This window comes from Prunus mume, linkage group LG4, assembly GCF_029339155.1.
Source record: "Prunus mume cultivar Tortuosa linkage group LG4, ASM2933915v1, whole genome shotgun sequence".
Classification (NCBI taxonomy): Eukaryota; Viridiplantae; Streptophyta; class Magnoliopsida; order Rosales; family Rosaceae; genus Prunus; species Prunus mume.
In genome coordinates, this window is record NC_142701.1 from 24,675,345 (window position 1) to 24,693,235 (window position 17,891).

At 37.0% G+C, this 17,891-nt stretch overlaps 1 protein-coding gene and 3 pseudogenes across 3 annotated transcripts; 2 read left to right on the forward strand and 2 right to left on the reverse strand.

The window, feature by feature from the left end:
* Positions 1-860: 860 nt before the first annotated feature.
* On the forward strand, positions 861-4,173 carry LOC148918264 (putative wall-associated receptor kinase-like 11). Its single transcript, XM_089049789.1, has 3 exons — positions 861-987; positions 1,381-1,500; positions 2,685-4,173. The coding sequence occupies exons 2-3, from the start codon at positions 1,395-1,397 to the stop codon at positions 3,062-3,064; spliced, it is 486 nt and encodes a 161-aa protein (XP_088905915.1). The 5' UTR covers positions 861-987; positions 1,381-1,394; the 3' UTR covers positions 3,065-4,173.
* On the forward strand, positions 3,188-3,880 carry LOC103329074 (wall-associated receptor kinase-like 9 pseudogene; annotated as a pseudogene).
* Positions 4,174-6,783: 2,610 nt separating the features above from the next.
* LOC103328988 (putative UDP-glucose flavonoid 3-O-glucosyltransferase 3 pseudogene) lies at positions 6,784-8,631 on the reverse strand (annotated as a pseudogene). Its single transcript, XR_016125926.1, has one exon. The product of XR_016125926.1 is annotated as a putative UDP-glucose flavonoid 3-O-glucosyltransferase 3 pseudogene (transcript).
* A 1,910-nt stretch (positions 8,632-10,541) lies between these two features.
* LOC103328986 (UDP-glycosyltransferase 71A16 pseudogene) lies at positions 10,542-12,273 on the reverse strand (annotated as a pseudogene). Its single transcript, XR_016125927.1, has one exon. The product of XR_016125927.1 is annotated as a UDP-glycosyltransferase 71A16 pseudogene (transcript).
* Positions 12,274-17,891: the final 5,618 nt, after the last annotated feature.

Genomic DNA, 17,891 nt, shown 5'->3' on the forward strand with positions numbered 1-17,891 from the left:
GACTAGGAGCAAACACGTGGGATGGGTCATCAGACAAACCCACTAGCGCTAGGCCCAGTACGGGCCCCACTGTTTTTCTAATGCACATTGGTTGTGCCTTTTTGTTGGTAGGCTTCACTGAATAGTTTTGAGTCCAGAACTGATATTTGAGTCCAAATTTGAGTTTTTCCAAATTTTAGTCCCTTCACTTTCTTGGATTGGAAGCGATTTTGGATAATAATTTGGGATATTTTGAGTTTATATCCTTGGGTTGGAGATGGCCATATGGAACCTATTTTCTGGCTACGCTTGTATGTAACCATTGATATGTACTTGAAAACCACAAAATACTTTTCATTTTTAATTTCTTTATGGCCACAATAATTTACTGAGCATGTACTGCATTTCCTTTTGTGACTCAAGTCAAGTCATATTCTCAACCAATAATCATATACAATTCGATCCTACTTTTCTTCGATCGACAAGGGGTTTTTATAGTACAAAGCACTGAGTTGCAAAGAAAACTTTTGCGGATAGCTAGGAAGAGAAGGAAACACTTGAATATTCTCAACTACTAGTCATATACAATTTCCACTCGCATTACAAAAAGAAAAATAGCCTTCAATTCGAACCCACTTTTCTTCGATCGACAAGCGGTCTTTATTATATATAGTGCAAGCACTAAGTTGCAAAGAAAACTTTTGCTTGATAATCTTTTACTTTTTATTATCCGAGCATAGGAACAATGCAATCGCAAGCACTTCATATGATGATCTTATCCTTATTGCTTCTGTCGATAAATATATGTACAGCACAAGTAGTTCCTCGGAGAATTTTAATTAGAGAAACAATTGTCGTCAGGTGAAGTTACAGAGAATTTTAATATTTATAATTATACGGTTGCATCCTTATGCAATATCTACACTTTGGATTACAACAATAGCTCAACGCTTTCTTGTTACTGCCCAAATGGCTTTGTAGGAAATCCCTATCTTGAAACTTGTCAAGGTACGTATGTAATTAATTATATCTTAGCTTCCGTCTATGCGTTTTATTTTTCTTTGCGTTTGTTTTGTTTTCTTTTTTGAGAAACTTCTTTCCCTTTAATTTATGCAAGTGATATTGGAAACGAGGGGAAAGAACTCCCTTTTTTATTTTTTATTTTCAGCCAAAGAACTTTTTTCAAGACAAAAAAGTTATTGAAGTGAAAATAAGACCCTTCCTTGTATATATTTTTGAGTACCTATAATACTGTTGCTGACCATTTCTCTACTGTTGGTGGATCCCTCAGACATTTATGGAGTCTAATATGCATAGTGGTCAACACATGTTGTGCAAATAGTATTATTGTATTGCTAATTTATACCTTTTTTATATATATATATCTAAATTACATTTCAGATATTGATGAATGCATGCGTATTGATTATGATCGATGCGGGCCCCATAGCAAGTGTGTGAACCGTCCTGGTTATTACATTTGCGAGGACAAAAAGAAAATTAAATTGATCGTGATTATAGGTACGTCTTACGTAGTATATGATTTTGGAATTAAAGAGAGTTTATTTCTCTGTTTAAATTTGTGTGTGGATGATGTACATGTAATGTAAAGAAGGCATGGTCACCAATTAGTTGACCGGTAACAACCAAAACTCAGAGTGAGTTGCAGCAAAGACTTGCACTTTGGTTTGGGAAAATTCTACTTACAAATTGCAATCCAAACTGCACTTATTTGATAAGAATAATATGTTCAAGTCCTTGGGGTTTTGGGATTAGCCCAATTGGTGGACGGTTCACACACTACGTACGACATACCTATAATCATATACTACGTACGACCTAGGATATTTTTGTAATTGTTGAACCGACGAATGTATTTTAACTTCCCTACTACGTACAATTATATTTTCTCCTCATCAATAAAATACTGCCTCTTTTTATATATAAAAAATTGCATATTTCATGAATAAAGTTAAGGGGAGACAACTAGTGTGGTCATTCTTCACTGTTCACTATATTAGAGGTCTTTGCAGTTAATTATTTATTAAAATTTGGTAATTAAGAACAAATCAAGAAATTAATTTGGTCCACATTAGTTTTTTCTTTTATGGAATAAATACTTCTTCATTCATGGAGTGGGGATAGGGGGATGGAAATAAATAAGTAAATATTATAACTTTATAAATCACATAGCCCGAAGTTATTGACTAAGAAAATAGAGACCAAGGCACCACCCTCTGCATTTATATCAGTTATTAAAGTAGAGTTGTATCTCTTGAGAAGAGTTATGTTTAAGAAGAGTTGTATCTCTTTAGAAGTCAAGAGTTGTGTCTGCAACTCTTGGAACTAATCCAAGAGTTATGTCTGTTATGAAAAGATTGAATATTATTATAAATAGCCAATAAGATGGCCTAGTGTTGTAATCAATTTTTAGGAAATCAATAAAGCTTCAGTATTTCTGTTTAAAACTCTCTTCCATATTCTCTCTTATCCATCTTTCTCCAACAAGAGAGAGAGAGAGAGTCTTTGTTTATTGTAAATTTGCATAAACTCTTTTATTGTAAATGTGTCAAGAGGAATTTTAGACATAAACTCTTTTGTATATTGCCATCAACAGTTTATTTTATTTTATTTTATGGGCACAAGACATAAACTTGGTTTGCAATTTGTGATCATTTATCATTTTACTGAGTTATATATTGCAGGTCTTGGTGCGAGTCTTGGACTGTTACTTTTGCTAATCGGTGTATGGTGGGGATACAGATTCCTAAAGAAACGCCATACCATGAAACGCAGGGAGATGTTCTTCAAGCGAAATGGTGGATTCTTATTAGAGAAACAATTGTCGTCAGGTGAAGTTAATGTTGAGAAAATCAAGCTATTCAAATCAAAGGAGTTGGAGACGTCCACTGACAATTTCAATATTGATAGAATTCTTGGCCATGGAAGACAAGGTACTGTTTATAAAGGCATGCTGACTGATGGAAGAATTCTTGCTGTGAAAAAATCTAAAATAGTGGATGAAAGCCAACTTTCAGATTTCATCAATGAGGTTGTCATTCTTTCACAAATCAACAATAGTTGATGTTTGGAGACGGAGGTTCCCATTTTGGTTTATGAATTTATACCTAACGGAAACCTTTCCCAGTATATCCATGAGCAGAATGGGGAGTTTCCACTTACATGGGAAGTTCGCTTACGAATTGCCATGGAAATTGCAGGAGCTCTTTCTTACTTACATGCTTCAGCTGCCTTTCCCATTTATCACAGAGACATCAAGTCTACCAACATACTCTTGGATGCAAAATACAGAGCAAAAGTTGCTGACTTCGGAACTTCAAGATCAGTTGCCATTGACCAAACTCACCTCACCACACTTGTACACGGCACATTTGGTTACTTGGACCCCGAATACTTTCAATCAAGCCAATTTACGGATAAAAGTGATGTGTATAGCTTTGGAGTGGTCCTTGTTGAGCTTCTGACTGGACAAAAACCAATATCTTTTAACAGGACACAAGAAGAGGGCAAAAGTCTTGCCACGTACTTCATGATTTCGATGCAGTTAGATCGCCTGTTCGAAATTCTTGATGCTCAAGTTGTGAAAGGAGGGTCTAAAGCAGAAATCATAGTAGTTGCTAACCTTGCAAGAAGATGTTTGGATTTGAGTGGAAGAAACCGCCCTACAATGAGAGAGGTCACGGCAGAGCTGGAGGGAATTCAAATATCAGAAAAAACTTCTAATGGTGGACAAAATTATGAAGAGGTTGAATATGTTCAAACTGAATCAATAGAGACTTCGGATATTGTTTCAAGCTCAACAGGAACAGGGCCAGGTTTGGAAGGTGGTCCTTCTTCATCATTACATGAAATTCCGCTATTACCTTTCAAGTCATGGTGAACACTGGCGGACCTACACATGAGCAAGGAGGTGAACAATAATCATGTTCCATATATGTTATGTGTAGCTCCTTTTCTGAACTTTTCCGATCAGAATGTGAGTGCAGTTTCAACTTCCAATCCAGAAGGTCATAAGTGAGGTCTGGTTGATTAGCTACACTGCCTGATCTTGTAATATTTAATTAAATATTTCTTAATTGTAATATTATAATATTTCGTGCATGATCTTTCAACCTCATGTCTATTCTTTTTTATTTTTGTATTTATTGTTCAACAATAACGACATGTTCTTTATTTGTTGTGATGTTGTAGGCAATTACATGTTCTTTATTAAGTCTCCAAACCCATAGAAATAAACATGAGGGAAAACCCAAATTCGGTTTCTTTCTAATCAACAAGATTAGGAACTAATTGCAGACCGAAAAATAGGAAACTAATTGGAGCTAGGATCGTGTTTGATGAATCGAAAATCTGAATGTTTTAACATATTACACATTTACGTAATTGAAAACAACGAAAGAAAAAAAAATTAAAGAAGACTTCAATTCTCTATTACCAGACATATCAGACAATCATGATAGCTCTACATATACAATTTCCACACACGTTACCAAAAGAAGAGTACCCTTCAATTTGTTTGAGAATCTTTTACATATGTTGAGTTGGACATCATGGCAAACAACAACTTGGAAACAGAGAAGAAAGAGAGGAATGGATAATAATATGCAATATGATTATGCAAAAGCAGTTTTTTCTATCAAGCAGTGCCCAACTCAACAGTCAGCTCATCTCTCATCCAAAAAAAATTGGAGGCACAACATCCGGTACCCTGAAAATTCATAGTCACACACCCAACACAAATGATTGTTATTGGATAATTAAACAAATCCAAAATTGGGGGAAATTTACAATTGTATTATAAATGGCTTTTGTATGTTTTAACTAAAATTTAACTGAAAAACAGAGAGCATGATTATAGATGCTCTAAGATAAAACTTTGGAAAACAAAAGGTAGTTTGTATGATACATTAATGATATTGTTTTGAAAGAAAGTAAAATGCCACATGTCATGAGGAAAATGGAAAAGATCCAAAAGAAAAGGTTATAGAGAATGTTGCTAGCATCCATTCACTTTAAAACAACAAAAGGAAAAGAAAAAAAAAGGACTTCCAAATTTTAAGGCAAAAAGTCACTTTTGGTCATTGTAGTTTGTAATTTTTACCACTTTGGTCTCTGTTTTTGGTCAATTTTGTCCCTATGATTTCAATTTGAAGCAATTCAAGGACAATCTATTATCTCTGTCAAATTGTAGTAACTTATGTTACTTATAAAGGGGCAATTCGGTCAAATTATTAGAAAAATCATTCCTTTTAAAAATAAACAATACAAAATGGAAAAATTAAATTTTAAAAAAATAATAAATAAAAAAAACTCTCTTCTTCTCCCCCCTAATTCCCAACCACCACCCACAGACCCCTCCTCCATCCTCCCACCCTCCACATGTTGAAACTAGAACCCTACTCCCAGTTTCTTCTCCCTATTCCCCACGGACCCTCATCCCACCCCCAACCCGCTTGGACCCTCCACCCGGCAGAAAATTTCCAAGATTGGCCGCTATATGAACGCCATTGAAGAAGCTGCAAGAGCTTTGTTGGGTTGCACGTAGCGATGCCATGATTGACCTAAACCCTAGCGACACCACGATTGCTTTGATCCGGCTTCGCGATTGGGAAATTTGTGGTTATTTGAAGTACCTATGCTTAAGGCAGTGTGAGCGAAATTATCGATATCGATATTTTCCGATATTATCGATATTTATACGATATGTGTATGAATACGTTCAGAAATATCCGTGATTCAAAAAAACAATAATATCCTCGATATTATCGATAATATTGATGTAAACTCACAGTGTTTGTCAACTCTTTATATAATCAACTTAAATCAGTTAACCCATCATACAACGCATTTCCTTCCAATTTTTTGTGATAAACTAATAGATAATTGACTGAATGAACATTCTCCAAAGCTTCAATAAATATTTCCAGGTTTTTCTTACAATTTCCGTGGTTTTTATTCAATTTTTGTCAATATCGATTATATCTCGATATTTCCATCGAAATTTCCGTATTTTTAGACTACCGATATTTCCTATACCATCGGTATTTTAGACCTTGAAAATAATTAACATGATTAATGCCATGATTAGTGCTTATCTATATTAGTGTTCGACCAAGGACCACGTGTACATGCACCAATATATTGAAATTAGAACAATCTTCTTGAGGATCCATGCTCATATTTTTTATAATTAAAAAAAAAAAAAAAAAAAAAGAAGCAAGCATGCAATTGGATTCCCTACCCAAATGATAAAGAAATAAGCGCTAAAGTTCACCACAACCATGAAGTTCAGTATCTAATTTCTTAAGTAGCTAGAAAGTTGACAAAGAATATATATCTCCATCATGCACATTTTTCTAATCCAATAGAAAAAGGTTTTAATTTGCAGATAAATAGTCTCAAGTTTGAATTTGCATGACATTTTATAAGTGTGTGTGCGTATGTGCGATCCCTCCACTTTCCCTTATAGTTTAAACTGTCATTTGTGTTTAAAAAAAAAGGGCATTTGTAAGTGATTTATAGTTCAACTAGTTAAGAACATTTATCACTACATCTTCATAGGTTCGATATCTCAAGTTTTTAGTCTTTATTCAAAAATATTATATTATTAATTTTCAAGATGAAAATTTGTGGCAACATATGATCTTGGCACATGAGACATCCGCTTCGAATTTTCGTCTTGAAAATCAATAGATTAGCTAATTAGACTGCAATTAAGAAAGCTGCAAACTACTAGTATACTAAAATTGGCAGAGATAAACCTACATAAACGATAACGAAAAATAACTTAAAATATAGGGACTAATTGACCACTATTTTCATTGTTGTAATAATAAGGTGTTGGTACCAATCGGTCTGGACTATCAAGTTTTATTGTCTGTAAATAACTAGAAAGAAAGTTGACGAAGAATATCTGTCAATGGTAGACAAGACACAAATGAGAAAGTCTTAGATCACGTGACGTGAGTAATGAGATACCGACACCCTTCGTTTTTCTTAATATGAAACTTCTTAGAACCCCCGCATACCGCTTACCAGCGACTGAAAGCATGCGGTATACCCAAAATCAGAACCACCGCATATATATTTTATTTATATATCAAAGAAAAATCTGATCAAGAAAATGTCCCAATGAAGAGTGTGAGGACCCACCATCCATCAAGGCCTTCTTGCTCTTCTCACTCGTCTCTTTCACCCTCTTCCTTAAATCACTATCCTGCACCATCACCTCCCTTATTCCTCTCTCTATCTCTTCTGCCTTCACAACCTTCGGACTCTCCCCATAAAAGTCCCTCCTATACTCCATGTTGATTTCCACAGCCAATCCCAACTCCCTTACCAATTCAAAGGCATTTAATTGTTGCTCAGCGTACATTGGCCACGTGGCAACCGGCACCCCAAACCATAGACTCTCAAGCGTGGAATTCCACCCGCAGTGAGATACAAACCCGCCAATTGCCGGGTGGGCCAAGATCGCCACCTGCGGGGCCCACCCTATGACCTTTCCTATTCCAACCGCCCGATCGAGGAACCCTTCGGGCAGGACCGCCTTGGGATCTGAATAGTCACTAGGGGACGCAACGGTCTCCTTTGGTGGCGACTGGCGTAGAGACCACAAGAACCGGAGCCCACTCCGCTCAAGCCCCCACGCTATCTCTCTCACCTGGTCCTCACCAAAGCTTCCCATGCTCCCAAAGCACAGGAACACCACAGATGAAGGAGGCTGATCATCTAGCCACTCCAATACATCAGACTTCTGTTGCGCCTGCTCTGAACCCGATTGGCTATCATCACTCTTTAGGTTCAAGATGGGGCCCACAGGATACAAAGGTGGGGTTTCACCATCAGAAAGAGAATCAAGAGCGTGCGATTCCAGCTCCATGAATGTATTTACCAAAATACCCTTGGTTTCTCTAAACCGTTTGGCATAGCCGAGGATAGCCTTCGCACCGTCCTTGTCCAGAAGCACACTGGGCAAGACTTTGGCGGGAACCGAGTTGACAAAAGTGGGCAGGGCCAACTCAGCGTCCGAGTCCTTGAAGTCACTCACGTCCTTGTTATACACGTCACGAATTCTCTGTAGGCTAAACAACAACCCCAGAAACGCAGCTGGTGAAGTGAAGAACATGTAAGTAGGAACCCCAAATTCATCCGCCACGTCGATCATTGTTGTACAAAACATGTCGATGATGAACCCAGCGAGCCGAGGCCTTGAATCGGACTCAGACTCGGTGAGTTCGGCGACCGCGTTTTTGACGTGGGTTTTGTGACTTTCGATGAACTGGTTGCGGAAGGAGTTGGGGCTCATGTGCTTGTCTATGGTAGGAACTTTTGGGAGGGTGATGAAGTTGACACGTGGCGACACGGGAGAGGCCTCGAGGGAGGCTATGTAGGACTCGGTGCCTTTCGAGTCGAAGGGTAGCTTCATGATGAAGACGGTGATGAAAAGTCGGTCGTGTCGAGCAACGAGGAGCCTTGCCATCTCGACGGCGGAGACGAGGTGGCCCATGCCGGCGGAAGGGATGAAGACTAGCTGTGAAGCTTTTTCCATTTGGGGAAGAAACAAAGGGAGGCTTTAGATATTCTGATGGAAATGAAAAGTCCATGTCGATGCCCTTAATATACAGAGGAATGCTACCAACATTCTCTCTAACCTCCTTTTTTGAACTTCTCTATTTTTTGCTCGACATGTATCATTCTCTTTACACTTAAAACAATATCATTAATATATTATACAAACTAATTTTTACTTTTCAAGTTTACTCTTATTAAATATATTTAATTTATCAAAAAAAAATCAAAATTTTCTTATCATTTTATTAAATTTTTTTTAACGTAAATTATTTTTTTAAAGAAAATTTTGCTTTTAAAAAAAAAGAGAAAATGTCCTTTTTAAAAAAATTTAAAAAAAGTCTAAACTTGATGTTAAAAAAAATGGACATTTCCTTTTTTTTAAAGAGTAGACATTTTCTTAAATAAATAAAAAATTGTCATTAATTTTTTTTTAATAAGATAGTAAAAAAGTTGTGAATTTTTTGGGAATAAATTGAATACATTTAATAAAGATAAACTTAGAAAGCAAAAATTAGCTTGTATAATATATTAATAACATTATTTTAAGTGTAAAAAAAATGACGTGTCAAGCTAAAAAGAAAAAATCTAAAGAGAAGGTTGGAGAGAAGGTTGCTAGCATTTCCCTAATATATATTGCCACAATTGAATGTCGGAATTAATACTCTTTGCTTAGGTCAAGATACAGTGATGACGTCATGCCTTTGCTGGCATTGGTCAGAAGCTTTCTCCCCAAGCTCATTAGTAAAAGAACAGATTGCCGCCTGGCAATAAATTAAGCAATTATTCATATAGTTACGTAGAGGAATTGAAAACATAGCCCAACGATGCAAGTGATGTGCTGCTTTTGTTTACAATACAATTTTTACACCGACAACTTTCCTTCTTTTATGTTGACAATTTTGGCTCTCACGATTATGACGTGGTTTGCCGAGTGTTTAATCTCTATCCAAATAATTGATGTTGTTAATTTTCATGATGAAAATCTGACGTGCCAACATTTGGTTATCGCACAGGAGAAATCCACCTCAAGTTTCAGTCTTGGAAATCAATTGGGTTTAGCAAATCAGACCGCGGTTAAGAAAGGTAGCAAACTACAATTACAATACACTAAAAGTGCCAAAGATACACCTACATAACACAAAAATGGAAAAAAAAAAAACTCAAAATATAGGGACTAAAAATTGACCTCGAAGGATTGTTTGGTACGGTGAATTGTTATGAACTGAATTAAATACTGATATTGTCTTGAATTAGTTCGAATTAGTCCATCATCACTGTAGTTTTGTTAACCCAAATTGAAATATGAGAACTTGAAATTTTGGGCCTAAATAGATAGTTTGGATTGTTGAAAAAAAATTCGTAAATGACCTTAAAAAGTGTCCATTAAATAAAATTATTTAAAAAATTCCACAATAAAAAATTAACATAATATATATATATATATATATATATATATATACACACACACATCAAACGAAGCCTAAAATTACTAAGAAGCCCAGCCAAAGAGCAAATTGATTTGTGGGCCCCGACAAGTCATAGTAAACTAGAATATTGCATTATAAACAGGACCATTGTTTTGGCATATTGCAGCTGAAAGAAAGATGATGTGAGCTTTATGGAAACAACAAGACAAAACGGCATCGTAGAAAGCCTTCCTATCTAAATGGAAAAAGGCAAAATGATAAATGATAAAAAGAAGGACCAACCATGAATCTTAGCCGATAATTTTTTGGTTTTTAGTATACGGTGGTACATAAACACTACCACCATATCATATTAACTAAGAGCATTAGTTTACGAGTCAAAATTATTTTTTTACCGAGTTAGACCCGTTCGTTAGCTATAATTTCTTGTCTTTCAGTAGCTAGAAAGTTGACTGAAGAATAAATAGTAAAGAAGACAACTAATAAATCAGCAACTAACAAAAACTATAAAGATGAAAATGATAAATAACTCGAGCACTGTGGACTAAAACGTCATCTCTTCCATCGCTTTCAAGTTAATACAGAAATACTCATTAACTCAGATTAACAAGTAATTACCAATTGGACTTCCGAATGAGTCAAGGGAAAAGCTGATCTATAAAACGACCCAATGCAGAGTGTGAGGATCCACCGTCCATCAAGGCTTTCTTGCACTTCTCACTCATCTCCTTCACCCTCTTTCTTTGATCACTATCATGCTCCATCACCTCTTTTATTCCTCTCTCTATCTCCTCTGCACTCACCACCACTTGATCGTCCCCCTTATAACTCATCTTAATTTCCACTGCCAAACCCAAATCCCTCAACAGTTGAAAGGCATTTAGTTGTTGCTCCGCGTACATTGGCCATGTGGCAACCGGCACACCATGCCATAGACTCTCCAACGTTGAATTCCACCCGCAATGGGATACGAACCCTCCGATTGCCCGGTGAGCTAAGATGGCCACTTGTGGAGCCCATCCTATAACCTTGCCAAGCCCAACCGTCCGATTGAGGAACCCTTCCGGCAAGACTCCCTTGTGATCTGCATAATCACTTGGGAGCGCAATCATCCCCTTTGGTGGGGCTTGGCGTAGGGACCACAAAAACCGAAGCCCACTGTGTTCCAGCGCACACGCTATCTCTTTCACCTGGTCCTCCCCAAAGCTTCCCATGCTCCCAAAGCAGAGGAACACTACACACGACGGAGGCTGATCATCAAGCCACTTTAAGATTTCCGAACCTTCATGGTTATCGTCACTCTTCAAGTTCATTATGGGTCCTACTGGGTACAGTGGTGGACTTTTGCCATAGTCAGAAATAGAGTGAAGGGCATGCGATTCTAGCTCGATGAAGGTGTTTACCAAAATACCCTTGGTTTCTCTAAACCTTCTGGCATGGTTGATGAATTCAGCGGCGCCATGCTGGTCCAGAAACATACCAGGTAAGACTGATCCAGCAGGCAATGGGTTGACAAAACTCGACACAACCAACTCAGTGTCCGAGTCCTTGAACTCAGTGCAGTCCTTGTTCTGCTCATCATGAAGGGTTTGGAGGTGAAACATGAGCCCAAGAAACCCTGCGCTGGATGTGAAGAAGATGTACGTAGGGACCCCAAATTCATTGGCCACGTCTATCATAGAGGTGCAGAACATGTCGATGACAAACCCAGCAAGCCTAGGCTTGGAATCGGACTGATCTGACTCAGTGAGTTTGTTGATAGCATCTTTAACGTGGGCCTTATGATTCTCAATGAAAAACTTGATGAAGAGGTTAGGGTTGATGCCCCGAGTCTCTATGGCTTCCTCCGGGAGATCGACGAACTTGATACGTTGTGACATGGAGTATGTGTAGGCATCAACAGTACCCTTGGGCATGGAGTCAAAAGGTAGCTTCATGATGAGCACTGTGATGAAAAGTTGGTCGTCTCGGGCAACCAAAAGCTTCGCAATCTCGACTGCAGACATGAGATGGCCAACACCTAGGGCAGGAATGAAAACTAGCTCTGCAGCTTTCTTCATTTTGGAGACAACACGAAGCAACTCAGAAAGAAATTAGAGAGATGGTTCTAGTTCAAGCTTACAATTGTGACTTGTGAAGATGGATTACGACGATAAGCTTTTATATATGAAAAATACCATATTTTTATACCATATTGTGCATTATCTCTCTAATAAAGATTGGCCTATTATATTAGTATGTGGTACACAATATGTCCGTATAAAAATATGATGAGCCTATGAGTATGTGGACATGGTTCTACATATAGACCGCTCAATTCTTGTGACTTTCCTTGGCCCAGCCAAGAAAGTGATGTCATGCCTTTGCTGGCATTCTGTAGAAAAGTCGGTCTCATTGTCTCAAAGCTTTCATGTTATCTTGTTGAGGAAGTAGTTTTCAGAAAGACTTAGAGACCAAACTAAAGAACAAATGTGGGGGCCCTCCGACCATTGGTTTGTGAGCCCTGACGAATCCTGGATTACCACACAACGATGCTTATATTTAACATAAAAGTAAGCACGCAATTGGATTTCATCCTCAAACGGAAAAGGAAAAAAGCAGTAAAGTCCAATACCATAGAATTTTCATAAAATCATATGGTCTTTTAAGTAAAAAGGTGAAGAATCATCTCCGCACAGCATAACAAATTTAAACTTGGCAAAAGAATCCGTGAAATCTTGGCAATAAAGAAAACATAGTGCGTAGAAGATAGTGAAGTTATACAGAGTAAATAAATCAATAAGAATACCTAGTCAAACGACTTCCCCCCATTTCTGCAGAGAGGAAAATGCCCGGCTGTAGCACCAGAACTCACTTTAATGGCCAAAGGAAAACAGAGTTCGCTGTTTAAGTTCTTGATGGAGAGTCCCACGGCCAAATATGGTTTCCTCAGGTGCCCTGTGACACAAATTACAATTTTCATTTTCAGGATTATGACCATTTTCACCTCCAAATGAATGAACAGTTACCATTCATGGTTAACCATTCGTGCAATTTAATATTTTTTAGGAGTCGAAGAACATGATTCGTATCTGTACTTCATTTAGCCATATATGTAACATTAAAGTATAAGAATGCCAGGTAACAAATATATACTGTGCTCATCTCATAAATTATGGATAACACATTACTGAATTATGTTAAACGTAATGCATTTTCTCCTTGTAAGATGTATCAGTTTTTAAGTAGAGTTGTATCTCTTTAGAAGAGCTATGTTTAGGAAGAGTTGTATCTCATTAAAAGTCTAGAGTTGTATCTGCAACTCTTGGAACTAATCCAAGAGTTATGTCTGTTATGAAAGAGTCTGAATGTTATTATAAATAGCCAATAAGATGGCCTAGTTTTGTAATTAATTTTGGGAAATCAATAAAGCTTCAGTTTTCTTTTTAAAAACTCTCTTCCATATTCTCTCATATCCATCTTTCTCCAACAAATTTGGTATATCAGAGCCAATCGATCCCCCGCTGTGTTAATCATGGCATCAAGTTCAAATTCCTCAACCATTGGAAATATTCAAAATTTAATGCCTATTTTCGATGGAGAGAATTATGAATATTAGAGCCTACAAATGAAGACCTTGTTCATCTCTCAAGATATTTGGGATCTTGTAGAAGATGGTTACGAGGAACCGGAAAAAACTTCGACAGGAAAAGCGACACCGGAATCAAAGCAAGCACTTAATGCCAATGCTTTATTCCTAATTCAATAGGGAGTAAGCAAAAATCTCTTTCCAAGATTACTTTCTGCAACTACATCAAAAAATGCTTGGGAAATACTCAAAATTGAGTTCCAAGGTTCACAGAAAGTGATCTCCATCAAACTCCAATCCTGTGGCGAGAGTTTGATAATTTATTAATGAAGGAGAATGAGTTCATTCAGGTTTTCTTCACAAAAGTTTTTGGAATTGTTAACCAAATTAGAAGTTATGGGGATACAATTCCAAACAAGAAAATTGTAGAGAAAACTCTACGCAATCTTCCACCAAAAACTCTACGCAATCTTCTAACGATCATGTTGTTGCAGCAATAGAGGATTCAAAAGATCTCGCTGCACTTTCGCTCCATGAACTAATTGGTTCTTTGGAAGCACATGAAAAAAGGATTAATAGGTCTACAGACCAATCCTTGAAGCAAGCCTTTCAATCCAAATTGGATTCGAAGGAGAAAGAAGAAAAACAAAAAGGAGAATCTCATAAGTCTCAAAACAGAAAAAGTAAAGGAGAATCTCATTGGCGGAAGAATTACAACAAAGACAACTATAACAACAACAATCAGCAAGGACGCAGCCATCAAAACAACCAGAATGGTAACCTTGTCCCTGAATGTCATCTTTGTAAAAAAACTAGGCACAAAAGTGCAGATTGTCGGTGTAGGTGTACCTGATGCAGAATACCCAACCATTCTCAAAGATATTGCAGATATCAGAAAAATAATGAAGCCAATTTCACATAAAATAATGACTCTCCAGAGCAACTATTTTATACATGTCTCAGCGCTCGTCAAGAACCACAAGTATATGGTACATGGATAGCGGATGCAGTAACCACATGATGGAAAACAGACAATGTTTTGTCAAATTTGAAGAAAATGTGAATTCACAAGTCAAGCTCGGAGATGGAAAGCTTCACAACATGGAAGGCAAGGGTATTATCTCTGTTCAAACTCGAGAAGGTGCACCAAAACTAATCTATGATGTGCTATATGTTCCTAACTTGGCACAAAATTTATTAAGTGTAGGACAACTCCTACAAAAAGGCTTCTCTGTTAAATTTGATGATGATCACTGTGTTATTTCTGATAAAAAGAATAACATTGTAGTGGCTAAGATAAAAGTGATGGCAAACAAAGTCTTTCTGTTGATCATGACATCAAAAGAAAACTATGTTTTGGAAGCTGAAAATGTAGAAGAATCACTATTGTGGCATATGAGATATGGACATCTAAATCAAAGAAGTCTATAGCTTTTACACTAGAAAGATATGGTGGTTGGCCTTCCTTCCGTTTAGTCTGAGAAAGAAATATGAGAAGGTTGTATTTTTGGAAAATTCCACCGCTTACCATTTTCACAATCAACATGGAAAGCAAGAGCCCCTCTTGAGTTGGCACATGCAGATATATGCGGGCTGACTCGAACACCATCTTTTAATGGCAAGAAATACTTTCTTCTCTTTGTTGATGACTATAGCAGGATGATGTGGGTTCATTTTCTAGAACAAAAGTCATAAGCATTCACTTTTTTCAAGCAATGTAAGGCCTATGGAGAGAAACAAAGTGGATACAATATGAAGACGTTGAGAACTGATCGTGGTGGAGAGTTCACATCAAATGAATTTTCAGAATTTTGCTAAACCAATGGAATAAAAAGAGAATTGACAGCAAGCTACACTCCACAACAAAACAGTGTTGTGGAATGAAGAAATTGAACCATTGTGGAAATGGCAAGAAGCATGTTAAAAGCGAAAGGTCTGCCAAATGTGTTTTGGGCTGAAGCAATTCATACCTCAGTGTTTATTCTCAACAGGTCACCTACCAAGTTTGTCAAGGATATGACTCATTTCGAAGCATGGCATGTGTTTAAGCCAAAGGTTGGTTTCTTTAAGATCTTTGGTTGCATGGCATATGCACATGTTCCTTCTCAAAGGAGAGAAAAGTTTGATGAAAAGGGTGAAAAATATATTTTTGTGGGCTATAGTGACAAGTCCAAGGCATACAGATTGATTGATCCAAGAACTAATAAGTTGGTAATTTTTAGATATGTTATTTTTGATGAATTCAAGGTATGGAGATGGGAAAATGAACAAGGTGAAATACCGAGACTTTTCGAGGAACCAGAAACATCAAATTTAGAAGAATCTCTGCTACCTCAAAGTCCAATTTCAAGGGCAAGAAGTTCAATTCCGAGTGCAAGAACATCTGATCCTAGTTCACCAGATTCAACTCCTAGACTAAATATAAGAACACGTTCATTGGCAGACATATATGAGTCGTGTGATCTTGCTTTGAGCTTTGGAGGCTCAAAAATTTGAGGAAGCAGTGAAAGAAAAAATTTGGCAAGACGCAATGGAAGAAGAAATTAGAGTTATCAAGAAAAATTCTACGCGGGAACTTGTTGATCGGCCTTCTACAAGACAAAATACAATGAAGATGACTCAATCCAAAAGCATAAGACTCGGTTGGTTGCCAAAGGCTATTCTCAACAACCTGGAGTAGATTTCAATGAAACGTTTGCTCCGGTTGTATGAATGGAAACTATACGAACTATGTTGGCTTCGGCAGCACAATTGAAAACTCAAGTTCTTCAATTGGATGTCAAGTCCGCTTTTTTGAATGGAAAACTTGAAGAAGAACTTTACGTGGAGTAGCCGCAAGGATATATTGAAAAGGGAAATGAAGACAAAGTTTGTTGACTTCAGAAAGCACTATACAGCTTAAAGCAAGCACCAAGAGCTTGAAATAGCAAAATTGATCAATATTTCAGTCAAAGTGGATTTGTAAGAAGTCCAAGTGAGCCATAATTCTATCTCAAGAAAGTAGGTACACATGATTTTCTTATTATGTGTATTTATGTTGATGACTTGATTTACACAAGTACCAAACCAAGGATGGTAGAAGCATTCAAGAAGGACATGATGAAAGAATACGAGATGACTGATTTGGGTTCTAAGAAGTATTTTCTAGGAATTCAAGTCCAACAATCGGAAAAAGGGATTTTTATGTATCAAGAAAAGTATGCAGAAAATCTCTTGAAAAGGTTCAATATGTTGAACTGCAAGCCAATGGATACTCCAATGGCAATTAATTTAAAGCTTTCAAGTAATGATGGAGCACCAAGAGTTGATGCTTCTATGTATAGAAGTATTGTTGGCTCACTTATTTATTTATCTAATACAAGGCCAGACATAGTTCATGCAGTTAGTGTTGTATCTCGATTCATGAATTATCCAAGTAATCATCATTTTGCTACTGTTAAAAGAATACTAAGATATGTGCAAGGAACCAAAGGATATGGCATCAAATATACACAAGAGATAGAAGGCATTTTAGTTGGGTTCACAGACAGTGATTGGGCTAGTGCAATTGATGATAGAAGAAGCACATCTAGGCATGTGTTTTTCTTGGGAAGTAAAATTATATCGTGGTCGTCGAAGAAGCAAAATACAGTGGCATTATCAACAGCCGAAGTAGAATATATATCAGCCACAAGTACAGGATGTGAAGCAGTTTGGATTAGAAGAATATTAGCAGATCTTCATCAAGAACAAAACACTCCAACAAATTTGTACTATGATAACATGTCCACAATTGCCATGACAAAGAACCCAGTCTTTCATAGCAGGTCAAAGCACATAGAACTTCGTCATCATTTTATCAGAAAATTGGTTGAAAATGGAGAGATTGAATTGAAATTTTGTGGTACTAATGAGCAGATTGCAGATGTTTTTACAAAAGCACTTCCAAGAGAAAAGTTCTACTATTTCAGAGAAAAGCTAAATGTCGCAGGACAAATGCATTAAGAGGGAGCGTTAAACGTAATGCATTTTCTCCTTGTAAGATGTATCAGTTGTTAAATAGAGTTGTGTCTCTTGAGAAGAGCTATGTTTAGGAAGAGTTGTATCTCATTAGAAGTCTAGAGTAGTGTCTGCAACTCTTGGAACTAATCCAAGAGTTACGTTTGTTATGAAAAGGTCTGAATGTTATTATAAATAGCCAATAAGATGGCCTAGTTTTGCAATGAATTTTAGGAAATCAATAAGGCTTCAGTTTTCTGTTTAAAAACTCACTTCCATATTCTCTCATATCCATCTTTCTCCAACAAATTCCTTAACATTTCTGGTGGCCTTCACGGCAAAAA